This window comes from Schistocerca americana, chromosome 6 (genome assembly GCF_021461395.2).
Source record: "Schistocerca americana isolate TAMUIC-IGC-003095 chromosome 6, iqSchAmer2.1, whole genome shotgun sequence".
NCBI lineage: Eukaryota > Metazoa > Arthropoda > Insecta > Orthoptera > Acrididae > Schistocerca > Schistocerca americana.
In genome coordinates this window covers 429,488,222-429,514,816 of record NC_060124.1, presented here as the reverse complement: position 1 = coordinate 429,514,816, position 26,595 = coordinate 429,488,222, and the positions used below count along the sequence as shown (strand labels likewise).

The 26,595-nt window shown below is 42.2% G+C and overlaps 1 protein-coding gene across 3 annotated transcripts in view; it reads left to right on the top strand.

Moving 5' to 3' along the window:
• LOC124619745 (ankyrin repeat and IBR domain-containing protein 1-like) overlaps positions 1-3,178 on the top strand; it is a 527,110-nt gene extending 523,932 nt beyond the window's left edge. For all 3 annotated transcript variants that reach the window (XM_047146322.1, XM_047146321.1, XM_047146323.1), the window contains one exon: positions 2,681-3,178. In XM_047146322.1, the coding sequence (XP_047002278.1) occupies positions 2,681-2,949 (269 nt within the window). In that variant the 3' untranslated portion in view covers positions 2,950-3,178. The remainder of the gene's footprint in view (positions 1-2,680) is intronic.
• The last annotated feature ends 23,417 nt before the right edge of the window (positions 3,179-26,595 follow it).

The following is a 26,595-nucleotide window of genomic DNA, read 5'->3' as shown; positions in this document are numbered from 1 at the left end:
ATGTGGTTCCACTCTAGAACCTTTTGTAGACGGTTATTCAATCAGTTGGGCATACTGACATCTCCACAGCCCCTTTACTCCCTTATGCACTTTGTTGTCAACAGTCAATCTCAGTTTGGAACCAAAAGCAAGATTCATAAATGTAATACTAGAATAACTTATACTATCAAAACTCATTCTTAGTGTGGCCCAGAAAGGTGTGTTTTCAGCCATGAAAATCTTTGAACAGTTACAATACAATAAAAGAATGGTTGATATTCACCATATAATGAAAACCTGAGTCACAGAGAGGAACACCAAAAAGACTGTCGGAAAGTTAGCTTTCGGCCAACAAGGCCTTTGTCAAGAATAGAAAACATATACACATGAACACACTCATGCAAACACAACTTACACACACATGGCCACATTCTTTGGCAGCTGGAGCCAGACTGGGAGCAGCAGGGCATTATGGGGGAGGCAACCAGGTGGGGGTAAGGAGAGGCTGGGGGAGAGGCTGGGTCAGGGAGAGGAAGGATAGCAGGGGGATGGCAAAGTGCTGCTGGAAGTGTGCAGGGACAAGGTGGAGAATGGGGCAGCTAGGTGCAGTCGGGAGGTTGGACAAAGGGGCGAGGGGAGGAGGGGGGTTACTGCAAAAGGAGAGAAGTAAAAAGATGGGTACATTGGTGGAAAAGAGGACTGTGTAGTGCTGGAATGGGAACAGGGAAGGGGGTAGGTGGGTAAGGACACTAACAAAGATTGAGGTGAGGAGGTTTACAGAAACATTGGATATATTGCAGGGAGGGTGTGAAGCAGTCTTTGTAATGAAGGACATTGTGTTGGATGGCATGCTCAGCAACAGGGTGGTTGAGTTGTTTCTTGACCATAGTTTGTCAGTGGCCATTCGTGTGGACAGACAGCTTGTTGGTTGTCGTGCCTGCACAGGATGCAGCACAGTAGTGGCAGCTCAGCTTGTAGATCTCATGACTGGTTTGACTGGTAGCCCTGCCTTTGATGAGATAGGTGATGTTTGTGACAGGACTGGAGCAGGTGGTGGTGGGAGGATGTATGGGACAGGTCTTGTATGTAGCTCAATTCGGGGATATAAGCCACGAAGCTAGGGTTGGGAGCAGGGGTTATGCAGGGATTGACGAGGATGTTGTGTAGGTTCAGTGGGCAGTGGAATACCACTGTGGGAGGAGTGGGAAGGGTAGTGGGTAGGACATTTTTCGTTTCAGGGCACAGTAAGAGGTAGTTGAAACCCTGGTGGAGAATGTAAACCCTGTCATCTCTCCCCTTCCTTGCCCCAGCCTCTCCTTACCCCACACGGTTACCTCTCCCATAATGCCCTGCTGCTCACAGTCTGGCTCCAGCTGCCAGAGACTGTGGTCTAATGTGTGTAAGTTGTGTTTGCAAGTGTGTGTGTGTGTGTGTGTGTGTGTGTGTGTGTGTGTTTTGTCTATTTTGACACAATCATGTTGCCATATTTTTCACTGGGAAGGTGTATCTACTTCGGTAGACTAACAACTTTCTGCATTCTGCATCTTAGTGAATAGCCACAAAATTATGATTGACTGAAATGACATAAAATGAAATGAAATGATTGTATAGCATTGATGCTACCGACTTGTGAGTCTTTTGAGTTGACACCACATAAGGCAAATGATGACAAATTGATGATGAGGACAACACTACACCCAGCCTCTGAGCAGAGAAAATCTCAGTCAGCTAGGAATCGAACCCAGTCTCACTGCATGACGGTCAGACATGCTGACCAGTCAGCTAAGGGAGAGGACTAATAATTGATTAACCAGCTAAGCCGGGCTTAATTGTCCAGTGAATTAATATATTTCTCCTCATTTTTACCTATGATGTTCTGTGGCCCATTTTGAAATATAAGTCCTTTTTTTCTTTTATGCAGAGCTTGTCATTTACACTGAAAACTAATATTAAATTTAGGGACAATGTCAGCCACGATGCTTCTTCCCTAGATTTGGTAGACAGTGTGTCAGTTATGCATAGCTAATAGGGATTATTGTTGTAAGTAACCACAGAGAAATGAGAAAAATGGTAATGTATTTCCAGCACAAAACATGAAACAATTGCACATCCTTCCAAATTGATTTGAGTTTTGCTGATATTCTGTTGTGCAGTTTTTGATTTCTTCAGAGCTTTATGTCTAAAAAAGACTGCTTACACTATGCTTGCCCATCCTCTTCTGGAGTATTGCTGTGCAGTGTGGGATCCCCATTATGTAGGATTGACAGAGGACATCAAAAAATTTCAAAAAACAGCTGGTTGTTTTGTGTAATCGTGAAACAGGGGAGCAGCTGCTACAGATATGATATGTGAATAATTCAAAAAGGTGTTTTTCATTGCAGCAGGATCTCGTTGTGGGATTTCAGTCACCAACATTCTCCTGAGAGTGTGAAAATATTTTGGTGGAGCGGTAGAGAAATATCTTGAAGATGATTCAGTGAACCCTCTCCTAGGCACCTAATTGTGAATTGCAGATTAATCATGTAGATCTAGATCATGTGGATGTAGATGAATGTTGATATAATAGATCCTTAGTGACAATTTTGACAAATGGTCCATTTTCAAATGACTGCTTCCAAGAAATAGTAATTAATGAGTGCCTTTTGCTATCCCACACATTATGCAGATTTTTAATATGAGCCTAACCTTGTTTACTGTGCAGCCAGTGTCGCAGCAGTGCCGACGACTCCAGCTGCCCCTGCTCCCGGACAGTCACGGTCAGCAAGCGAACCTGAGCGTGAGCGGTCCGTGTTCCGTTTTCCCAAATCACAGACAGATGGAGCACTCAGCTCAGTGCTTCTTGTGCAGGAAAGCAATCTGAGTTCTGATGATTTCCACGAAGCCCTGTTCCTGCTCGAACCAAAGGAGTCCTGCAAGCGCCGCAAGAAGTCGAAAAAGGAACGCCACAAAGAAGCCAGCTCTGCACTGTGAGATACAACATCTATGTTGGTGCCTCGTTCTGAACTAACTTCTCGGCATGTGGATGCATATACATTGATCCTCTTGTATTGTGCTTACATGTGTGTAGATCATGGCACTCAAATGTGGAGCTTTTTCTATTACTTTCTCTTGGAACTTTTGCCTGAGAGATACCAAGTCTCTCAGTCAGATCTCTTAAGGTGCGAGGACAATTCCTGGTGTTGAAAAGTCTGTAGTTGGAAATGATTGGAAATGATAGTTGCAGATCATCTGTGGACTCGGCAGGCAGTTCTTGTGTGGCGGTCAAAAATTAATCTGTTTTGTGCAATAAACTGTGATGCAATCTTGTTTATGAGTTGTGTTTTATAAATCACTGGGATGCTATTAGTACGATGTAATGACTGTGTGGTTAGAGAATGTTCATTCTTTACTGTAAACTAACACTGGAATTGTTATTGTAAAGGGATTCTGAATTCTTTTATGTGGAGTGGATCAATTTCTGAGACTGCTTTTTTAGCACTCTCTTTCAGACAAACTTTTGTTAAGAACAAAATGATAACCAAACAATTTTTTGACATTTATGCATATTTAGTGATAACATGTTCCTTTGGTTTTTCAAGAACGGTGTAACATGTTTTCAACATTTGTAAAAAATTGAACCAACAGCTTTTCTGTTACTGGAATCACAGAAAAGGTTTTGAAACATTTGTCTGTGTGTATGCAACGCTGATTCTTACAATTTGCATGTAATTAAAATAATTCCTCAAACATTCCATGGTACAATACTTTGTAAATGCAATTAAAACCGTTTTTACACTGTGTAGAATGTTTTCTGTGTATGTAATTACATATTATTTCGGATACGCAATAAGACCACAATTACATTGAAATCAACTATATAGCATAAACAGTCACTGTTATTTATGATATTTATGTCCTAATACTGACTGTTCTGAGTTTATCTGAATACTTTTTTAGATGGTACTAGAACGCTGTTGTCAACAATTTCCTGAGCTTGTGATATGTCCTAAAGTTTAATATGTAAACATGCAGACAATACTAAAGAAACAAGTGGAGCAGACTAGAAGTTAAGGTTGAGAGTAGAGAATAGTATTTACAGAAAAACAGTATAGTAAATACTAATTCTCTTAAGATGATTGATTGTCATAGTTCAATCCTAGTCAGCAGCTAATATCTCTGCAGGAATTGGTACACAGATTTATAGTTTGAATTGGTGATTTGTAGCTTATATACATGTAATCTAAATGGCTACAATATGAAAAGAATGGGTTGGTAAACCACATAGAGGAGGCACTGAGTAGCAAAAAAGTTGCTGAAATATTTTAGTTTTGTGACAGAGTCATTCTTCACAAGTAGTTAAACACATTGACACATTGTCAAATACACATGACCACTGTCTTCAGGCTGTCACTTTCGCAGCCATGTGATCTGCCAACTTAGCTGCAACCAGTTTCCTGCATTCTGCAATTCTTCGTGGGCATGACAAATAGCAAGCTATCTATCTGCATGAATGGGCATTGCCAAATTGTGACCAAGAGACAGCAGGACCATCCAGTTGCTGAACATGCTGTCCAACATGGTATGCTTCACTCTAATGATTGCTTCACAGCCTATACCATGAATTCTTCCCAACAACACCAACTTTTCTGAATTGTGCAAGTGGGAACTTTCCCTACAAGATATCCTTTGTAAACCCTGACCACAACCTTTGCTACTACCTGTCCTCCACCTGTGTATATTCTTAACATACCAACCTAGACCTTTCTATTCTCAACTTATCTCCTCTCTCTTTCTCCTCCACTCCTCCCATCTCCCCTCCCAGCCCCACCCCTTTGCCCAAGCACAGGCTTCCGATGCTGTGCCTGTCCTCACCATTTCCATGGGCTTGCAATCTTCAACAGGCAGCACTAGCATCTTTCCCCATCTCTACCATGTTATAACGCCCACCCCTCCCTGCCTCACATCATTTTCTTACCCCATCTTCCCACACCAGCTAGACTGCTGCTGACATGAGTAGTAGCCGCAGTCGGCCCTTAGTACCTGGTGACAGTGGCCATGTGTGCTTAGCAGCGTGTGAATATACATAACTACTTCTGAAGAAGGACTTTGTCCAAAAGTTAAAATATTTCGCCATTCTTTTTCTTTGTGCCCACTCAATACCCCCTCTATGTGGTGAACAGCAGTCTGTTCATTCCATATCGTTGTTAATCCATCCTGGACATCACATTGCTTAATTCTAAAAAATATAATACTGCATTCCATTGTATCAGATAAAGGATTTCTGACATAGTTTGCCATATAGGTAATATAATCCAAGTATTGCTTTGCCTGAGTATTACAGTGATGGGTTCCAGTGACAGGCTTCAACAGTATTCCAATATGTTTCTCTATCAGTTTATTGTGAGACATGAATTTGTATTTTAAAATATCTTTTAAAAATGGGAGTACTTGATCTGACAATGAGGAGAAATCTCATCAAACGCAACACTGTTTCATTCTGCGCCCCACTTCCAGTTATATACTAGCAGCAATCACTGCCACTTTTTATTACACTCTTCGACAATGGGTCGTGAAGTAGTTTCAGAAACAGTACAGGCACTGTCCTATGAATATGTACTGTCAGGAAAGAAGTTTCTTAGTACAAGGTCAGAATTATTGAATTTGGGAAATAATCTGTGTGTTTATTGTGTTTGACTGATTTGGCCTATTCCTGTGATTAATGGTTGAATTGTGACTGAGTAAATTATTAGATGTCAATTAAGATTATAAAATGTTTTATTGCCAGAAACATGACAAGCAAAATAAATCAAAGCACAAGAAAAATCATGAATGACATCAGTGTACATGATGATTATATCATCTTTCAGTAAGGGAAATTTGAATAAGTTGTTTTTTCCTTCTCTTTATAATGCTCGCTATTTCTGATTTGTTTTCCAGGTAATATATCATTAATTCTTATGTTTGTTTCTGTGTTAAGGACCAAACAGCCAGAATTCTCAAAATATTGAATAAAAATGTAATGCAATTTTCCAGAACAGACAAAGGATCTGTGCAATGACAGGTTCCTTCATTCCATTCTGAAAGACGGTGTGACTACCTGAAATCAATTGGCCAGCTGCTTACCTAATAACTGATGAGGGAGTGCTTGGTATCCATCAAGACAAAGACTGGAGTCAACTCCTAAACACATACAAAAACTAAGGTCTGTGTATGGGGTTCTGTGTGCTTTATTCACAAAGTGGGGGGGGGGGGGGGGGGGAAGAATTGCGCGTGGCTAATGAGGTTTATTCGATCTCTGACATTGTTTCACTTTACAATGGTTACTGAAGTCACTCTCCCCTACCATTTTTACATCCTCTTACAGTGACATGTATCAAGAATGTAGGAGAGTGTATAAAAACCAGCTTGTTGAACTCAAGTTGTGGATAGCAGCAGCCTCTCAGTGAATACAACCCCAACAGCATTGTGAAACATTATACAATACTGATGCAAGCACTCAATTTACTGTGCAGAAGATGAGTAGAAATCGTCATATTTAGGTAGTAATATAACAGTCAAAAACTTAGAATAATGGGCCATTTATGAGGTAAAAACCACAAACTCTGGTCAGTATCCACACAAAAATAAAAATCATATTTTCGTACAAATAACAAACATATTTTTGAGCTGTAATGCCTACAGGAGCAGATAATATTTAATCACACATGTCAGAACAGTGGTTCAATCTTTTTTGTTTCTGATGTTAAGTATATCAGAATTTTTCTGTGGCGGCCTAACTCAAAGCATTGATCTATTTGGTACAGTTTCTTCACTGATATTAGTTTTACAGTATAATTATAAATGAAACACTCATTTTCAATTCACAAACAATTTTTTGAACAGATTTATCAGTTTCTCAAGCCCGCCTGCTTATCTGGATGGTAACATGCTTGCCTCTCTTGCAAGCGGGCCTGGGTTTGATTCCCAGCGGGGTTGGAGATTTTCTCCACTTGGGGACTGGTTTTTGTGTCGTCCTCATCATCATTTCATCCTCATCACTGGTGCACAAGTCACCTAATGTGGCAGCAACGGAAAGAAGACTTGCACTTGGTGGCCACCAAACTTCCCCGGATGGAGACTCCCAGTCAACGATGCCATACTCTCATTTTTTCAGTTTTTCAAATCTTGTAATCAAACAGGATACAGCTACCCTCATTTCATACATCACACTATTTTTTTCTGACAATAGAACTCTTTATTACAATAGCTGCAAACCAAGCTGCACACAAATAAGGTGCAAATGTAATTATTGTTCATTGAGCACTACCACTGAGCAACAGTTCCTCATCTATTACTGCTGTTCAAAAAATCACAAGTGGTATACTGCTAATGCTTGCCTTCAATGTACTGTCAAGGCAGAAGAATATGGTTTTTCTGTTCCAAAGAAGTAAGTTGTGTTGGATATTTCTTTCTAAATAGATCTGGAATCCATGCAAATTTGCAGGTAGTAACTATTTGAAAGTATTTATTGTACTGTTTGATAAGTTGTGATAGATGATCTTTGAAATCTACTTCATAGATGATTATAAAATAATGCAACAAGAGGAAATAATCGTGAGTAACATCTTACATGTTTTTTCTTTTCCGTGGGTTTGATTTTATTTTGTAAACTGAAATTTGCTAGATGAATTTTAAAGTATGCAGTATGCATCCTTGCAGGGAGAGATTCAGTGTATACCCTACACTTTGTACACTAACCTCCTTCAGGTGGCACTGCAAGGGTTCCACAGGATAAAGTGTTATAACTTCTGGCCCTGCAGCACCCTCATTCTCCAGTATGTTACTGTGTGTGTATTGCCCAAGTGTACATCTGTGAGTAGTCGTAGACTTGAGAGTGACAGTTTGATTTATTACCATGCTTGATACAATAGACATTTCTAAGGTAAAACATCTCAAATGACTGACCATATTCTATATTCAACTGATATTCTATTAATATACCATTGTTAATGTTGATTCCAGGAAGGCTCCTACCTGAAGTATATTTTGGAGTAATGTATGGCATTGAGGTCTCTGCTACAACTATCCTGATACCTGAGCGTTGGTTGCTGTGCCCACAACAGCACATGAAGCCCAAAAAATATCTCAAATAGAAATTGTAAAACACAAGCAGAATATGAAACTTCCGGGCAGATTAAAACTGTGTGCCGGACCAAGACTCGAACTCGGGACCATTGCCTTTTGCGGGCAAGTGCTCTACCATCTGAGCTACCCAAGCACGACTCACGCCCCGTCCTCACAGCTTTATTTATACCAGTATCTCGTCTCCTACCTTCCAAACTTTACAGAAGCTCTCCTGTGAACCTTGCAGAACTAACACTCCTGAAAGAAAGGACATTGCGGAGACATGGCATAGCCACAGCTTGGGGGATGTTTCCAGAATGAGATTTTCCCATCTGCCAGGAAGTTTCATATCAGCACACACACTGCTGCAAAGTGAAAATCTCATTCTATATGCAGAATAACCTGGCACATGTTACTTAAGTAAATCATTGCTCTACAAAATTAAACTCTTGTCTAATATTAATTAGTGTCATTTCAGCATGACAATATAGTATGTTTGCTCATTCTTAATCAACACTAAGAATACAACAGTTTTAAATAAAAAATATTCATGAAGCTCTCACAAACTAAAACCTCATAATTGACGTGCCCCCTCACACACTGACCCTATGAATGAAATTCTATTCACTAATGAATCAAACACACAAACCTTAAGAAAACCTTTATTTTGTATAGCAAATAATTACATTTGTTGTGATGATAAGTAAAGGAAAATAGATAAACTATATAATGGAAGGAAACATTCCACGTGGGAAAAATATAATTTTTCCCACGTGGAATGTTTCCTTCCATTATATTGATATCATTAATTTGAATCCAACAATTACGTTTGTTATTGTCACTGTTGCATTTCGAAATCTTTTCTGTCGTCTTATTTTCCTCTTTCTGTTTTTGCCAGTATTGTTTGTGTGTCTATCGACCTGCCAGCGCTTTTATATAAAATAGATAAACTGTCGTATTTATTTACAATATGATCTACGACAGAGAAAAGGAAGGAATGGATCACTAATGACCTACTAAATATGATGGAAGAAAGAAGGAAATTAAAAAATTCTGTGAAGAAGGAAGACCAAGAGAAATACAAGAGTCTGAAAAACAGAATCAACAGAGAGGCAAAACAAGCAAGGAAAAATACCTTGATGATCTCTGTATTTCAGTTGAGGACAACATGAGCAAGGGAAATATCGACAAGGCCTATAAATGTGTGAGACATTGCTTTGGAGACAGAAGAAACAAATGTAGGGCTGTGATGGATGAAAATGGCAATATGTTGGATGACGATGATGAAGTTGCAAGAAGATGGAAACAATATATAGGAAAACTGTACAGCGGACCAGACCTGTCTGAAAACATCATGGAAGAAGAAACAGAAGTAGATGCACACAACATAGGTGAACCTATATTAAAGGTAGAGTTTGAAATAGCTCTGAAAAAATTGAAAAACAACAAATCGCCTTGTATAGACAATATCCCAGCCGAACTTCTGAAATCTGGAGGAGCAAAACTGAATCAGGAGTTGTATAATCTTGTTTTCAACATGTACGAGCAGGGTAAAATTCCTACAGACTTTGAGAAAAACATTATGGTCCCCATTCCAAAGAAGGCAAATGCTACAAGATGTGAAGATTATAGGACACTCAGCCTAGTTACTCACGCCTCTAAAATATTAACCTCAATTATCCTAAAACGCATAGAACAAAAAGTCGAAGCTACACTCTCCGAAGACCAGTTTGGATTCCATAAAGATAGAGGAACCAGAGAAGCAATATTTGCTCTAAAACTAATAATAGAGAAATGACTAGATAAGAACCTGAAAACATACATAGCTTTCGTAGATGTAGAGAAAGCCTTTGATAATGTTAAATGGGATAAGATGTTTGAGGTACTCAAAAAAGTAGGAATAGACCATAAAGATAGAAAAATGATATGGAACCTGTACAAAAACGAGACAGCAGTTATCCGTAGACGGACAAAACAAGAACAGGTGCAGATATGGAAAGATGTCCGGCAAGGTTGCGCACTATCCCCTGTTATCTTTAACGTATACATTGAAGAGGCGCTGAAAAAAGTAAGGGAAAATTCACAGACAGGTGTAGTAATTCACGGCCAATGAATAGATATGATAAGATATGCCGATGATAAAGCTGTCCTGGCTGAAAGTGAAGAAGATCTTGTAGTCCTACTGAATAGACTGGATAAAGTTATGGATGAAGAATATAATATGAGAATTAATAAAGCAAAAACAAAAGTAATGGCATGCGACAAAGAAGATCAAGTGAAAGTCCAAGTTCATGTACGCAATGAATTGCTTGAACAAGTTGATAAATTTACTTATCTGGGCAGTAATATTACCAGGGATGGAAGGAGCAAGGCAGAAGTGAGAAGTAGAATAGCTCAAGCAAAGGCTGCTTTTAACAAGAAGAAAAACATATTAACATCTAAGAGCATCAGCCTTGAAACCAGGAAAAGATTTTTGAAAGCATATGTGTGGAGTGTGGCATGCTATGGGTGTGAAACATGGACTCTCGGAACAGAGGAACAGCAGAAGCTAAATTCTTTTGAAATGTGGTGCTATAGACACATGCTCAAAATAAAATGGATCGACAAGGTCACAAACGAAGTGGTTCTGGAAAGAGCAGGTGAGAAGAGAAGCTTCTGGAGTTTCATTGTTAAAAGAAGAGTGCAATTTACAGGCCATCTATTAAGACATAGAGGGATATGTCGAGGGAAAAAGACCAAGAGGAAGACCACGACTGAGGTACATGGATCAAATCGTGAAAGATGTGGGATGTAACACCTATAAAGAAATGAAGAGAAAAGCTGAAAGACGCACAGAATGGAGACAAGATGCCATTGTAGCTGTTGCAAACCAATCCTTGGATTGACCACTACAGAAGAAGAAGAGATGATCTAAATAATAAAGTTGTTCATTTGTCATTACAGCATTTCATATGAGTGTTTAGCAGATCAATGCTCTGATCAGTTAATATTGTCTGGTTTAGTCAAACCAGTTCTAATTATTATAAAATGAAATTCTGCAGTTTACATCACAGAAAAAAATTTAGTGATCAGCAATATCAATCACAATTATATTTGTGAAAGACTTAGCATTGCATCTGACTCCCATCAGACAGTAAAAAATCTGCTACATATTTATTGATATAGATGAACAATTCATTTTTGAGAGATTCAAATGTCTTTCCTTTTTCAGCCATAAATACATAGAACATTAATCCCAGCTTAATATGTACCGGCTTTGTAACAACGGTCAGAAGTTGTCTAGGTCTACACTACCTTGAGATGCTGTGACCTATAACTTTCAACTAACCTAAAGCTGATTTGATAAGCATTTACATGGTTAGCAGTTACTGCACTTCAGTTCTTAACAGGGATGGTCCCTGCTATACATCTAAGTATAGTCACCATCCCATAGAAAATTTTATACAAACCCAACCAATTCAAACAGTATATCTACAAAATGTAAAAATACTTGCTTCTACAAAATTTGAGTAAAGTGTACCGGTACCTGCTATCGCATAGAAAATTATATAAATACTCCCAGACGTGGTTATCTGATAAAACTTTCCTTATAGACTTATCATACATAATGTACAAAACTTATCATAGAGTTGTACACAAAATTTATCTCAATATTATCCAATTCAAAAGATCTTTTCCTTATGTAACCCATTTCTAGTTTAGAAAAGGTACTTAAATTCTGAGTACTGTCTGGGGATGGGCATTGTTGTACTGGAAAATGCCTTTCGCAGTGGACAGATTTAGAAAGGTTTTGTGCTCCTTTCAGTTATGCTACTAACTACATTGTTACTTGTTCTGACAGACTATACTATGAAGGTACATGCCTTCCAAAGGAGAATTACCTGATCGTTAGGGATACCTGGAAGAAGCCTGGTGATACTAGAAGGTATCAGATAGATTATATAATGGTAAGACAGAGATGCAGGAACCAGGTTTTAAATTGTAAGACATTTCCAAGGGCAGATGTGGACTCTGACCACAATCTATTGGTTATGAACTGTAGATTAAAACTGAAAAAACTGCAAAAAGGTGGGAATTTAAGGAGATGGGACCCAAATAAACTGACTAAACCAGAGATTGTACAGAGTTTCAGGGAAAGCATAAGGGAACAATTGACAGGAATGGTGGAAAGAAATACAGTAGAAGAAGAATGGGAAGCTTTGAGGGATGAAGTAGTGAAGGCAGCACAGAATCAAGTAGGTAAAAAGACGAGGGCTAGTAGATATTGAATTTAATTGATGAAAGGAGAAAATACAAAAATGCAGTAAATGAAGCAGGCAAAAAGGAATACAAACGTCCCAAAAATGAGATCGACAGGAAGTGCAAAATGGCTAAGCAGGGATGGCTAGAGGACAAATGTAAGGATGTAGAGGCTTATCTCACTAGGGGTAAGATTGATACTGCCTACAGGAAAATTAAAGAGACCCTTGGAGAAAAGAGAACCACTTGTATGAATATCAAGAGCTCAGATGCAAACCCAGTCCTAAGCAAAGAAGGGAAAGCAGAAAGGTGGAAGGGATATATAGAGGGTCTATACAAGGGCGATGTACATGAGGACAATATTATGGAAATGGAAGAGGATGTAGGTGAAGATGAAATGGGAGATATGGTACTGCGTGAAGAGTCTGACAGAGCACTGAAAGACCTAAGTTGAAACAAGGCCCCAGGAGCAGACAACATTCCATTATAACTACTGACAGCCTTGGGAGAGCCAGTCCTGACAAAACTCTACCATCTGGTGGGCAAGATGTATGGAACAGGCGAAATACCCTCAGACTTTAAGAAGAATATAACTCTAATTCCATAGAAAGCAGGTGTTGACAGATGTGAAAATTACAGAACTATCAGTTTAATAAGTCATGGTTGCAAGATATTAACATGAATTCTTTACAGACGAATGGAAAAACTGGTAGAAGTCGACCTCGGGGAAGATCAGTTTGGATTCCATAGAAATATTGGAACACGTGAGGCAATACTGACCTTACGACTTATCTTAGAAGATAGATTAAGGAAAGGCAAACCTACGTTTCTAGCATTTGTAGACCTAGAGAAAGCTTTTGACAATGTTGACTGGAATACTCTCTTTCAAATTCTGAAGGTGGCAAGGGTAAAATACAGGGATCGAAATGCTATTTACAATTTGTACAGAAACCAGATGGCAGTTATAAGAGTTGAGGGACATGAAAGGGAAGCAGTGGTTGGGAAGGGAGTGAGACAGGGTTGCAGCCTCTTCCCGATGTTATTCAATCTCTACATTGCGCAAGCAGAAAAGGAAACAAAAGAAATTTTGGAGTAGGTATTAAAATCCATAGAGAAGAAATAAAAACTTTGAGGTTCGCCGATGAAATTGTAATTCTGTCAGAGACAGCAAAGGACTTGGAAGAGCAGTTGAATGGAATGCATAGTGTCTTGAAAGGAGAATATAAGATGAACATCAACAAAAGCAAAACGAGGATAATGGAATGTAGTTGAATAAAGTCGGGTGATGCTGAGGGAATTAGATTAGGAAATGAGACACTTAAAGTAGTAAAGGAGTTTTGCTACTTGGGGAGCAAAATAACTGATGATGGTCGAAGTAGAGAGGATATAAAATGTAGACTGGCAATGGCAAGGAAAGCGTTTCTGAAGAAGAGAAATTTGTTAACATCGAGTATAGATTTAAATGTCAGGAAGTCGTTTCTGAAAGTATTTGTCTGGAGTGTAGCCATGTATGGAAGTGAAACATGGACGATAAATAGTTTGGACAAGAAGAGAATAGAAGCTTTCGAAGTATGGTGTTACAGAAGAATGCTGAAGATTTTATGGGTAGATCACATGACTAATGAGGAGGTATTGAATAGATTTGGGGAGAAGAGAAGTTTGTGGCACAGCTTGACAAGAAGAAGGGACCAGTTGGTAGGACATGTTCTGAGGCAACAAGGGATCACATATATAGCATTGGAGGGCAGCGTGGAGGGTAAAAATCGTAGAGGGAGACTAGGTTGCAGTAAGTACTGGGAGATGAAGCAGCTTGCAGAGGATAGAGTAGCATGGAGAGCTGCATCTAACCAGTCTCAAAACTGAAGACCACAACAACAATATCCTTTTACCTTGAGTTTTAATTCCAATCTTGAACCTTTCTTTTATTTTCGTCATTCCATCTTCCATGTATAGATTGAGCAGCAGGGGCGAAAGACTACGTCTCTGCCTTACAACCTTTTTAATCAGACCACTTCATTCTTGCTCTTCCACCCTTATTGTTCTCTCTTGGCTCTTGTGCATGTTGTATATTACCCGTCTCTCCCTGTAACTTAGCTGTTTTCCTCAGACTTTCGAGTAGGCCCTATCTTGCACGATTTGACAATGTCGAACGCTTTTTCCAGCTCGGCAAGTCCTATGATTGCATCTTGATTTTTCTTTAGTCTCGCTTCCATTATCAGTCTCAACGTCAGAACTGCCTCTCTAATGTCTTTACCGTTCCTAAAGCCAAAGTGATCGTCATCTAACACACCCTCATCCGAGCTGACTAGGCAGCAAAATAGCAGCAGCCATACTGCTACAGGCATAAACTCAACTATGCGAGAATGGAAGTACAAGTCAGTACAAGAAGCAGTTTATCATCCAGTAAAGAGACAACTGAGTTTGATATTATTACCACTACAACAATTCCTGACAGGGCAGCGCCTAGTTTGAAAATATATTTGCTGCGCAACTGTACTTCATTTATAGTAAGAATAAACCCGATGTAAATGTTACACTACGATTCTCCAGCGTTTGCAGGATCCTCATTGGATGTCGTTCCATGTAGAGAAAAAGCCAAGCCGTCTCGAGTACAGTCAAGTGCAATAATAAAAATACATTTTATGCTGGGCGTTACTCAGCGATGTTGCGAGACAACAGCTTTACCGGTTCATTTAACATGGACAGTACTATCCAGCCAGATGTTCCAGCTAAGCTGCAGTGATATGAACAGTGCAAGTTAAGACGTAAAAAGAGCGAGCAGAGAAACAATATAGCTTCGAATATCATTCAATTTTTAAACAGAATGAAATAGTATGTGACAAAACTCCGATAATACGCTTCTTAGGTATCCAGACGAAAAATGGAACATGCTTTCGTCTTTAGCTAACATAAACTGTAATTAAAAAATAGAATGACTGAAATTCCGAATATAAACACAGGATAATTTTTCTGTGTGAGCTATGTGGAAAGCTTTGCTCATTAGTTCCAGTATGTCTGGCAACTTAAATGTCTTGCTATTTCTCGCGACAACTCCGTAACTTGCTCCAGACAAGTTCCAAGATGGCGACCGTGACGCCAGCTGATGACACATGTACCATTATCCAAGATGGCGGCTTTTGGCAGGAAAGTGCGACGCCCCCCTGCGACGCCCCCTGGTGGGAAGTGGGAAGTTTGAATTTTGGCGGGAAATTGAATTAAGTGCTTCTATGGCCCCCCGCACCCTCTCCCCCTTTCCAACTTTTTGCATAATGGTGCATCATCCTCTTGGAAAATGGGTTGGAATTTCGAATTTTGGAGAGAATTTTGTTCTAATAGCTTGCATCTGCAGCTGAGGGGGAGTTAATATGGTGTTGTCCCCACTAGAGACTGCTCATGATGTCATTCAATTCGAATATAATTTGTCTAAATTTGTTTAAATATGCTGAAATTTGATTAAATTTGTTATCTACCTACAGCAGTAGCAGCTTAGTTTGGTGTTACCGCCACAAGAGACAGAGATATCAGTGATTGTTGAGCTGTCAGTGTGGAAGGAACATGTATTCAATTAGCAAGATGATGGTGCCATACACGGAGTGTTTTAATAGCTCTATTTGAGACGTGGAACTTAGGGAAAGGAGGAAAGGTGTGGACGGGGCCTAATCAGTTACTGTTGGTTGCACAGAAAACAGATACACTTTATTTTTAAAAAACAAAACTCTCAACAATCATTTTTAAAAGATTCTACTACACTGGCGGCTGAAAGCATTATTAGAAGAATTGCAAGTTATTGTTGGCTGACTGTCACAAGCAATGTTACACACAATCAATGGCTGAAGGCCTGATTAAGAAGGTTCGAAATTATTCAGTGGTTGAAGGCCTGAAGAAATTTAAAAAATACACAATGGCTGAAGGCCTTAATTACCAATAAGGTGGACATTTACACGTTAAAAATACCAAAAACCCCTTTAACAATCTTAGTAACTGTAACGAGTTATAGGGATGGCTGAAGGCCTTATCAAGACAGGACTGAAGCTATCTGTCAGCTGAAAGCCACAAGCAATATTAGAGACAATTAACAGCAGAAGGCCAGCAGCAATTTCAAAATATGCAACGGCTGAAGGCCTGAATTACAAGTGAGGAAGGCTGTTACACATTAACAAATACTAAGATGTTTTCTTCTTAACAATCAAATGCTAACAAGCTATAGTAATGGCTGAAGGCCTTATTAAGAAAAATTGCAAATTATTGGTCTGCTGAAGGCCACAAATAATGTTACACACAATCTATGGCTGAAGGCCTGATTAAGAAAGTTGAAAATTATTCGTGGGCTGAAAGTCACAAGCAATTTCAGAACACACAGGGGCTCAAGACCTGAATTACAAATAAGGTGCTTTCAAAATACTAATAACCTTTCTAAAAATCTTAATAACTTATAACAAGCTATAGTGATGGCTGAAGGCCTCACTAAAGCTAGATTGAAAATTATTTGTTGGCTGAAGGCCAGCAGTAATTTCAGAATATATTAACGGCTGATGGCCGGAATTACAAGTGGGGAAAGCAATAACTTGTTAATATATTAGGGTAAATTTTAAACAGTTATGGCAACTTGTCCAAATAAGACAGAGTGATCCACAGGCAGTGCTCCCTGGATCGACCTGAGGAAAGTGACTACAGCAGTGCAAGCAGTGAGACAGGCAACCAAGAGTTGTACTCACGTAACAGGTTGGCAACTCACACTCGGTGTAGCTTAAGCACTGACCGACTGACTAACCAGCCCGCCTAACATCCGATCACCGGGAACAACGATGAAATATTTTTAGGCAAGGGCGAAGAGACGGACAGCACTACGTCTTCAGAAAAAACACCCAAGGCCGAAGGAAACACTAGAATCAAGGTAGACCTCCCAAAAACATATGCACAGTACAATTCAAGAAGCTGTCGAACTACACACCGTGTCGGACAGCATCAACACCACGAGGAAAGGTACACTGCCGAAAAAGTATGCTTATCTCCAGTGCAGGTAACTGGGGCGTTAAGGCCACAAGGCAGAAAATACCGCTGGTTGCACTCCACTAATAAGAATAATACTAAATTCAAATTAACATCAAGGAGTAGAAGGCGGCTAATACCTTCCACCAACTTGACAGACTCCACTTGTTGTGGTTGCTCTCGCCGACCCTGGGAGCAGCAACACACAAACAACAGCGAGATCTCAAACGGTGGAGGTTTCAGTACTGGACACGGTTCACTCAACTTCAAACGTCCTGGGTTTGGTCGTCGGCCACAGCCCCTCGGTCCGACAGAGGCTGCACGCTGCCAGTGGTCCCGGCCTGCCCTCCGCTGCGGACCTCCTCACAGCTCAGTCCGAAGCAGAACTGCCTGACACACACGACGACCCAGAATGCAGACAGCATATAAATAACTGCACATCAAAAACCATACAAAATGCACACGGATCGGTGAAGACAGTTCCACAATGTCTCAAACAATACTAAAACCAGTCACTGTGAAACAACACGGACGAATTGTAGGTCAGAACAAACTCAGAGAAGCCAGAAGCGGTCGGAAAACAAAATGTACGTCGTACGCTGCGACGACCGAACGAACGACGGTCATTCCTACTCAAGTCATGCATGGAAAAGATCCCAATATAAATCGTCAAATGACAACTTATTGCCAAGAGGGCACTTCGACCGGAAGACACACACACACACACACACACACACAGGTGAAAGAAGTTGCGCTACTCGAATATCACGGCCCATTCAACTAAAACTCGCTGAATCCGGTCCTTGACTTGGTCGTGCACTCTCGCGACCACATCCTTCCGTCGGACAGTGCATGTGTGTCGCCAGCAGTTGGGCGAGTACTGGCTGTCCGGATCTCACTGTTGTTCCGTCCCAACTCAACTAGCTCGACACATGACGACCCGGAAATACTAGAGACCGCACCAAAGATGGTACCACAGTACACGCTACCAATAAGCGCTGCTGCTGCCACTCACGGACAGACAAGGCGAGCAAACATAATGGCGCCAGTGAACACACTAAGAAAACGAGACGTCGCTATCGCTATTACAAGATGCCAAGCTATGAACGGCATCAACGCAAGCCGCGCACTGCATGAAGCATGGAAGCGAGCATTAATGCTTGAACATATGAAGAGGAAGAATACGGTCCTTAAAATAAATGTTTTGCATTAAAGATGCATTACACAATGCATGGAAATATCTGTGTCAGCTCCCACTTCACGAGAGACAACTGCCTCCGATCCAACAGACCAAAAAACTGAACTAGTTCGCGAGTTCACCACGATAGTTCACGTGATCGTGCAGTTCAGTCAATAGCAGCACAGCATCATGACGACCTCGTGTGTCAACTAAGGCGTTTCTCATGTCTAGAGAACCAGCAAACGTGTCCTCCACCTGTCATTCACATGCTAGATCCACTCAACATACACCACAATGTTTTAAGGAAGTAGTTTTTTCGTTTTACGATTCTATAACATAGTTTGTCGTAGAGAAACCGGGAAGAAAGATGTATGTCATGTGCTCGAAATATATTTCTTACATGGCAATATTAACAGCGCTGCTTTCCATAAGACTGATAGGTCGGAAAGTCAAGCGATCTAACATTATAGCCTGCTTTAAGTACAGAACAGTTTAGCCTTAGGAGTGCGTTTGTTTATGTTCTCTCTTACCAGTACCTTCCAAGTTGATATATGTAAAAATGCTTCGAATTCCATTCATCTGGATCTCCATCACGCATAAAAATCACCCGTTTCTTGTTCTTCTTAACTGTCTGCTATTACCTCACAACACTTTCAAACCTGTTACTATACATCGATAAGGAGTGCTAATCTCCTCGACATGGGCGCATCTCGAGAAATCTTGTGCACTTGGATGGGCGAGGCCTCGGCAAGCACCATTCATTCACGAGACGTGGAATGTGCTGGTCTACTTCTGGTTGGTTTCAGATTAAATCGGTAACGGTGTTGCTGGGTGGGTTGGTCAGTGACAGTGTGAGGGGGTCTTTCTGTCTCTAATTTTATCCTAAGACTGCGAGAATGCTCTGTGACTCTCATCAGCATTGAGATAGATCGTAAATTAAGCACATGCTCGAGGTGTTAGAAATATGTAGTGCGCTGTCTGGTATACTTTGATGATGTATGTGTTCGAGGATTAGCAATAAATAGACGTACTGGACAGTCATCTGTCTACATTCGCAATGATATTTGCAAAGTGGAGAAGAGGTGGTCTAGCTATGATACTGAAATTGGGAAACATGCTGTCGCATCATTGATCAGTGTTGAAATTACTGTAAAATTGCTAAAATTGTTTGCACTATCAACTGTGATGCTTATTATTTCATTACATTGATGATGTCGTTTCTATCCCATCCGTCTATTGGCACGCTGTTGTTTACCACTTAATGATTGATTGACAATGCTTGTTTGAGTTGGAGAAAGAGTTTTGTGGAGGGGCAACACCTTCTGGGGATGGCTAGCAACAAAACAGAGATCTCGTACATGACTGCAATGTGAGGAATCAGTCGAAATGGAATGCACAGCCATCAGCTATTCCAGCACAGTGACAGCTGAGTTTAAACGTAGAGGTCATCAATCACCTTCAGACTGTAGTTTGGAGACTCTCCACAACACCGCAAAGCTCTTTCAGGTTCCTTATGTTGTAACTGACTTTTATTTGAAGTCATCCAGAGTGTGTGGGTTGTTATGATAGCAGCAGCAACAACATAATTTCCACCGTGCGAGAGGCCATGGATCAGAACGTGTTAATGTCAGTTTAGAACCTGACACAGACTTCGAAGTCGTGGCAGAAAAACGAAATGTATGGCAGTGTACAAAGCATGTTACAGCAGAAAAAAACAATGTTTCAAACAACGAGACAGGGTCACAGGGAGCGTGTCTTGCGACTTACAGTATAGTCTGCGGGATACAATGATCCTCGTACAGTACAGGTGATGAAACTTTAAATTGGTCTGTGCAGTTGATCAATACCTGTACATTTAATAGGATCGTCACATGTGCTCGATGCTGGCATGTTTGCGGTATTTGTTTTCGATGTATGGGAGGAGAGAGATATGGTAAAAATCTTATCGAGTTCTCTATCGGATAAAGTTAGTAGAGCTTTTATAGTTGGTAATTTTTCGCCGTTGGATGGTACAGAATGACAAAGATAGCATTTTGGGGTGATAGATGTGAATGGTCTCTGAGGGACGCAGATCTGTAGTACTTGTATGTAGTTTGGAGATGCACCACAGTGCAGTAGCAAAACTCCTCGTCCTTCTCCCAGTTTCCGTTTCCATCGAATGGTCAAAACACAGTACTGTCACAGTAATGCACCCTAGCTTGTTTCTAAATGGGTTGCAGAATGTTGTAGATATAGTTTTCTCCGACTTCTCCCCAGTTTCAACTTAAATTGGAACGATCACCTGCATTAAGCTGCAGAAACGGCAACAACTACAAGATGCTTACGGACTACCTAGAACGACGTTGGAATTTTACTGTAGCAGATAGGTTCGTGAAAGGTGACTCGTTACAAGATATGAGAGTGCCAGAAATATGATTCACTAATGGCTGTAATCATTGAAGGACTTCTCCATTGGATCCAACGCAGGTGTGTGTTTGAATGGGGAGACTTGATTCTAAATCCCAGGCAGCTTTTATAGCGGATAGCATAGCACTAGAGAAATGAAAAGCTAGTGTACATTTCTTACGATCTCAATCAGCACACCACCTACTGTTTGTGTGCCTGCTCAATCATCCATCGCCTATTACCCAGTCGATAATCACCGAACCTCTGACATGGCATTAAGACAGAATGCGTTACAAATACTGGAGAAATATCTAGCAGCGGCAGCATGTAGGAGTTGCAAATACCAGTTTTATACCACATTCCTTAGCCGAATCACTTCCTAAATTTAGGAATTTTGTTACAAGATTGCACCATCGGTGACATGTAACTGCACTGTTGGTCTCATACTATACAATTCGGCAATCACCGTCTATATTCAGTGTCACGGTATTTGTCTGGAAAAAACCACTTCATTCAGAGATAATGCCATACCTCGATTTATAAAGCCAGTGTAGCTTTTAACATTGGTACATGCAGAACCAAGACCGCTTGTGATGGTAATATGGTTGTGCTTTTTTAACAACTGAAGGTTTGTACGATGATTACGCCTCTCTTTCAAAGGTGCAGTGGTATCACTCGTAAGAAAAACTTATGACACATGTCCACCCATCGTTGATTTTCGGTCAGTATTATTTCGTATCGCCAGCAATCAGCTATTTACGATGTATTACACTTAGTAGTAGGGGATGTGTGATAGGTTCGCTCTGAGCATCAGGCTTGTAAAGTATGTTTGTGTTCTGACATGTGCAAAGGAAATGACTATGTCCAGTCGTAAAGAAGAATGGTACAGATATTTCTATTTCCAGATTCACAGTCGTCAGAAGGGTGTATTTCCAATACTTCACTCGGTGTTGAATGTCGTTCAACTGAAACCGCAATCCTAACATTTAATTGTAAGTACAGCAATGAAATATATTTGTGACCCATTTCGTAGGATGATTCTGTCCATGTGTGCTTGATGCGGTGGTGGCAGTGGCCCTTGGCGGGAATGATTCACGTTTCCCGCTAACCACAGGAGCCATCTGAATGGTGAGGCCTGCTGCAATGCATGAATGTAGCTGACTTAACCATGTCGACCTCTAGACAGTCGAATAGCGGACTTATACTTAGTATGTGTTGGACAGCTTTCGTGATCATGTGAAAAATTGAGGAGATTCAATATGGACATTGATGTGTCGACAGAAGTGCCGACAGTGTGGTTTGAGGGGACCGCAATGCACGCTATAAGCTCACGAAGGATGGCGTGAGGTCTGAAACAGGATACGTAATGAAGGCTATAAAGAAAAGTACGTAGCTTCTGGAATACTTAACTTTAATCCATCCTTGTTGTACATCTGGAGATTGTGGCGATACGAGTGAGACTCTTTAGATACAAGCTATGCAAGGCTAATGGCGCCTTGCTAGGTCGTAGCGATGGACTTAGCTGAAGGCTATTCTAACTATCTGTTCTGCAAATGAGCGAGGCTTCGTCAGTATGCATCGCTAGCTACGTCGTCCGTACAACTGGGGCGAGTGCTAGTACGTCTCTCGAGACCTGCCGTGTGGTGGCGCTCGGTCTGCGATCACTGCCAGTGGCGACACGCGGGTCCGACATGTACTAATGGACCGCGGCCGATTTAAAGCTACCACCTAGCAAGTGTGCTGTCTGGCGGTGACACCACATTCCTCCCCCGCAAATCGGCGAACGGTCGTTTTATAAGGCTTCCGCCCGCCGTGGGGAGGACCCCATGTTGACGTATGCGATGAGGTGGGGAGCCTAACAACAGGTGAGGCTGTGCCACCCGCACCCGGCCATTCGGTCCGAGGGGAGCTAGGAAACGCCTGAAAATCTAGTCTAGGGTGCACGTCAACAGGCGGTGTATGCGCCCTTAGATGTATAGGAGGGGCCGAAGGGTCGACCGCCATTGCGTCGGGGCACCCGATGGGCGAAGACGACATCTGGTCCGGAGCGGGCAAAAGTTCCATGGCGGAGGACATCTGGTCACGGGAAGCGATCGGCGGTGCGTGACCCAGGGAGGCGCCAGGCGGGTGCAGCGACGCGTCCACTGCGGGCGTCGCCGGCGGGAGAACAGGCGGCGGCGGCGGCGCGTCGCCATGGGGCAAAATGGAAGGCATCGTCGGTAACACCTGGGGATGAGGCGAGCCAGTAGATGGGTCCCCAGGGCGCTGACCGGACGGCACCGTCGCTGAAAGCAGACGGGGAGCGGCAGAACCCGGGCGACGACAGAGGCGCAGCTGATTGAGATGCCGACGCACCTCACCAGAGGCCCCCAAAACCAAATACATCGCACGGCCGAGGCAGCGAAGAATGAGCCCTGCGAGCCAACGCCATGAACCGCGATAGTTGCGATAGAATACAACATCGCCTGGAGCAAAAGCAGGAGTCTGCCGCTGCACAGGAACCTGATACGGCGGATGCAGCAAAGACATCAAGGTTCGATGAGGACGACCGTGGAGCAATTCAGCCGGCGAGCGACCATCTCGGGGCTGAGAGCGATATGAAGACAAAAAGAGCAATAACGCGTCCTCCCGAGAATGCAACTCTTTCAACTTCAACATCTGTGACTTGAAAGTCCGGACCAATCTTTCAGCGGCACCGTTTGACTGAGGCGAAAACGGCGCGGATGTCAGATGTTGAATACTATTAGCCTTGCAGAATGAAATTCTGCGGACATGAATTGTGGGCCATTGTCGGAAACAATAGTCTGTGGAAGACCTTCAATGCAAAAGATAGCAGATAACGCTTGGATGGTGGCAGATGGCGTTGTGGGAGACATCCTGACAACAAAAGGAAAATTACTGAAAGAATCGACCACAACCAACCATCTAGCATTCCAGAATGGACCAGGAAAATCGATGTGCAAGCGTTGCCAAGGGGAAGTGGCTTTCGGCCATGCAAAGAATTTCCGCGGTGGTGCAGATTGTTGTTCGGCACACGCCATGCAAGAAGAGCACATACTCGCAATCGCAGCATCGATTCCAAACCAAGTACAGTGCTGACGAGCAAGTTGTTTCGTTCACACTATACCCCAATGTCCTTGATGAAGAAGCCGTAAGACAGAGGACTGTGACGAACGTGGGACCACGACTCTGGACTGATCATTATCAGAACGCAACAACAAAACACCATGTCGTACAAAAAGTCTCTCCTTGTGAGCAAAAAATCGGCGAACCAACGGATCCTCGATCCGTGACTTTGACAAGGGCCATTGCGTAGCAACAAAACGCAAAACGGTAGCAAGGACAGGGTCAGCAGCTGTGGCTGTAGCTACACGACGAAAATCAATCAGAAACGATTCCACCACGTCATCGGTTTCCGAATCAATGAACATGCAAGCAAGTTCGGAAGAATCGAATGCTGTATCCTCAGCAACAGGCAAACGGGACAACACATCAGCGTCGCCGTGCTTAGCAGTGGACCGATACAAGATATCGTAGCAGTACTGCGAGAGGAAAAGAGAACAGCGAATGAATTTCTGCACTGTACGTGGAGGTACAGGCTTGTTCGGATGAAAAAGCGATGTCAAAGGTTTGTGGTCCGTGATGATGGTGAAGTGACGACCATACAAGAAATCATGGAACTTAGTAACACCAAACACGAGAGCCAAAGCTTCTTTCTCTATTTGTGAATAATTTCATTGCGCAGATGAGAGCAATTTGGACGCAAAGGCAATAGGGCGATCATGCGACCCATCTTTGTGCGCAAGCACAGCGATCCTGAAATCCGATGCATCTACCATCAACAAAAGGGGTTTCTGGGGATCGAATGGCGTAAGGCAAGTATTTGAAAGCAACGCCGATTTCAACTGGCGAAAGGCGCGTTCGCATTCCATCGTCCAGACGAACAGAACACCTGTACGGCGTAAGCGATGAAGCGGAGCTGAAATGAAAGAGGCATTGCGCACATTCAATCACACCTTGTGACTCCAAATCATTTAATGTCCTTGCGACCTCATCACGCAATGCGTGGGGAACATTGTGCGCTCTGAAAAATTTCGGTTGCGCGTTTACTTTCAGTTCCAAATGTGCTTCATAGTTCTTAGCGCAACCAAGGCCCGGTGCAAAAATGTCTGCAAAGTCTTCACATAGACGAGAAACACTGGCTGAAGGCACAGTCTCGTTCACTGATAGTACCTGATTGACTATAGACATGTTAAACAATTGAAATAAATCTAAACCAAACATGTTTACTGCAGTAGAAGAACGAAGAACGTAAAATGAATCAAGTTTTGTTCGTCCCTTGTATGTTGCAGGAAGAGTGCACTGTCCTATCACAGGGATAGGCTGTCCTGAATAACTAGTGAGCTGAACATTTGCGGCACGCAACGGAGGTTTGCCCAGTTGTTTGTACGTGTCGTGATTGATCAATGAAACGGCAGCTCCCGTATCGAGCTGGAATGGGATCACTTTGCCTTCAAAGTCCAAGTCTACAAAAAGTTTATTGTCCTGCTGACGACAAGAGCGACTTTCTCGTGCAATTTGAACTGATACAGGTACAGAAGCACTTGCGACCTGACGGGATTTCCGTCGACGGCGACGCACACGTTTTGTGGGACGACCACAGTCACTGGTAGAGAAAGTGGCACTGGACGGAGTGGAATTAACTACATGAATGTCCATGGGCGAAGGTTCACGAGCCTGATTGTCCATGGTTCGATTCCGGCGCAAAGCAAAGGGCCTGGAGTGGTTGTGATTGTCTGATCTGAGCTTTTTCTGGCAAACACTTTGAACACGTCCTTTCTTATGACAGTAAAAGCAAATAGCTTGGCGTGACGGGAAATGTTCACGCGAATGTCTAGTCGCACACCGCGGGCATGATTTCACTGCATTTGCTCGCTTACGCGGCACACGTGGAGAGCTAGGCGGCAGCTGCGCGGACGACCGCGAGGGCTGTTTATCGTTCCGTGCAGCGCGCCCGGCGGGCCGGTTAATGTGACACACGGCTGGCGAAGTTTCAAATGATTCCTGTGCAAAGTCAAGTGTGTCTTGCCTATCTAATGTGTCTATCACTTGTTGAAGGGAGGGATTAACTAGTTTCAAAATCTGTTCCCGTATACGAACATCAGAACGTTCTGTGCTATTGCATCACGTACCATTGTATCTGAATAAGGGAGTCCACATTCACATTCAAAAGCACAATCCCTAGTAAGGCCTTGCAATGTTGCAACCCACTCCCTATTAGTCTGACTGGCCGTACGTTTTGTACGAAAGAACGTATACCTTTTTGCAACGACATTTACTGTTTCTTTGAAATAGGCATCTAACGCCGACAAAATTTCTTCGTAGGACAGAGTTGCTACGTCACTTCGGGGAAACGATTTCACTATCACATGGTAGGTGGACACACCTACGCAGGCCAATAAAAAAGGCTGCCGCTCGTTACCTTGAATTCTGTAGGCGGCGAGATGGAATCCAAATTTGCGTGACCACTCCGTCCATGTTTCCATGTCCGCTTGAAAATTACGGAATGGGGGTGCAACTGCATGTTGTGGCTGCGGTAGCAGTGAAGCGGCGGCTGCCGCATCGGTTTGCAGTGCACGTTGACCCTGAACGAGCTGTCCAAGGGGATCCAATAACGCCTGCGTCTGCTGATTCTGCAAGCGATAAAATTCGGACAGTACATCTGGCGAAGCCATGACACA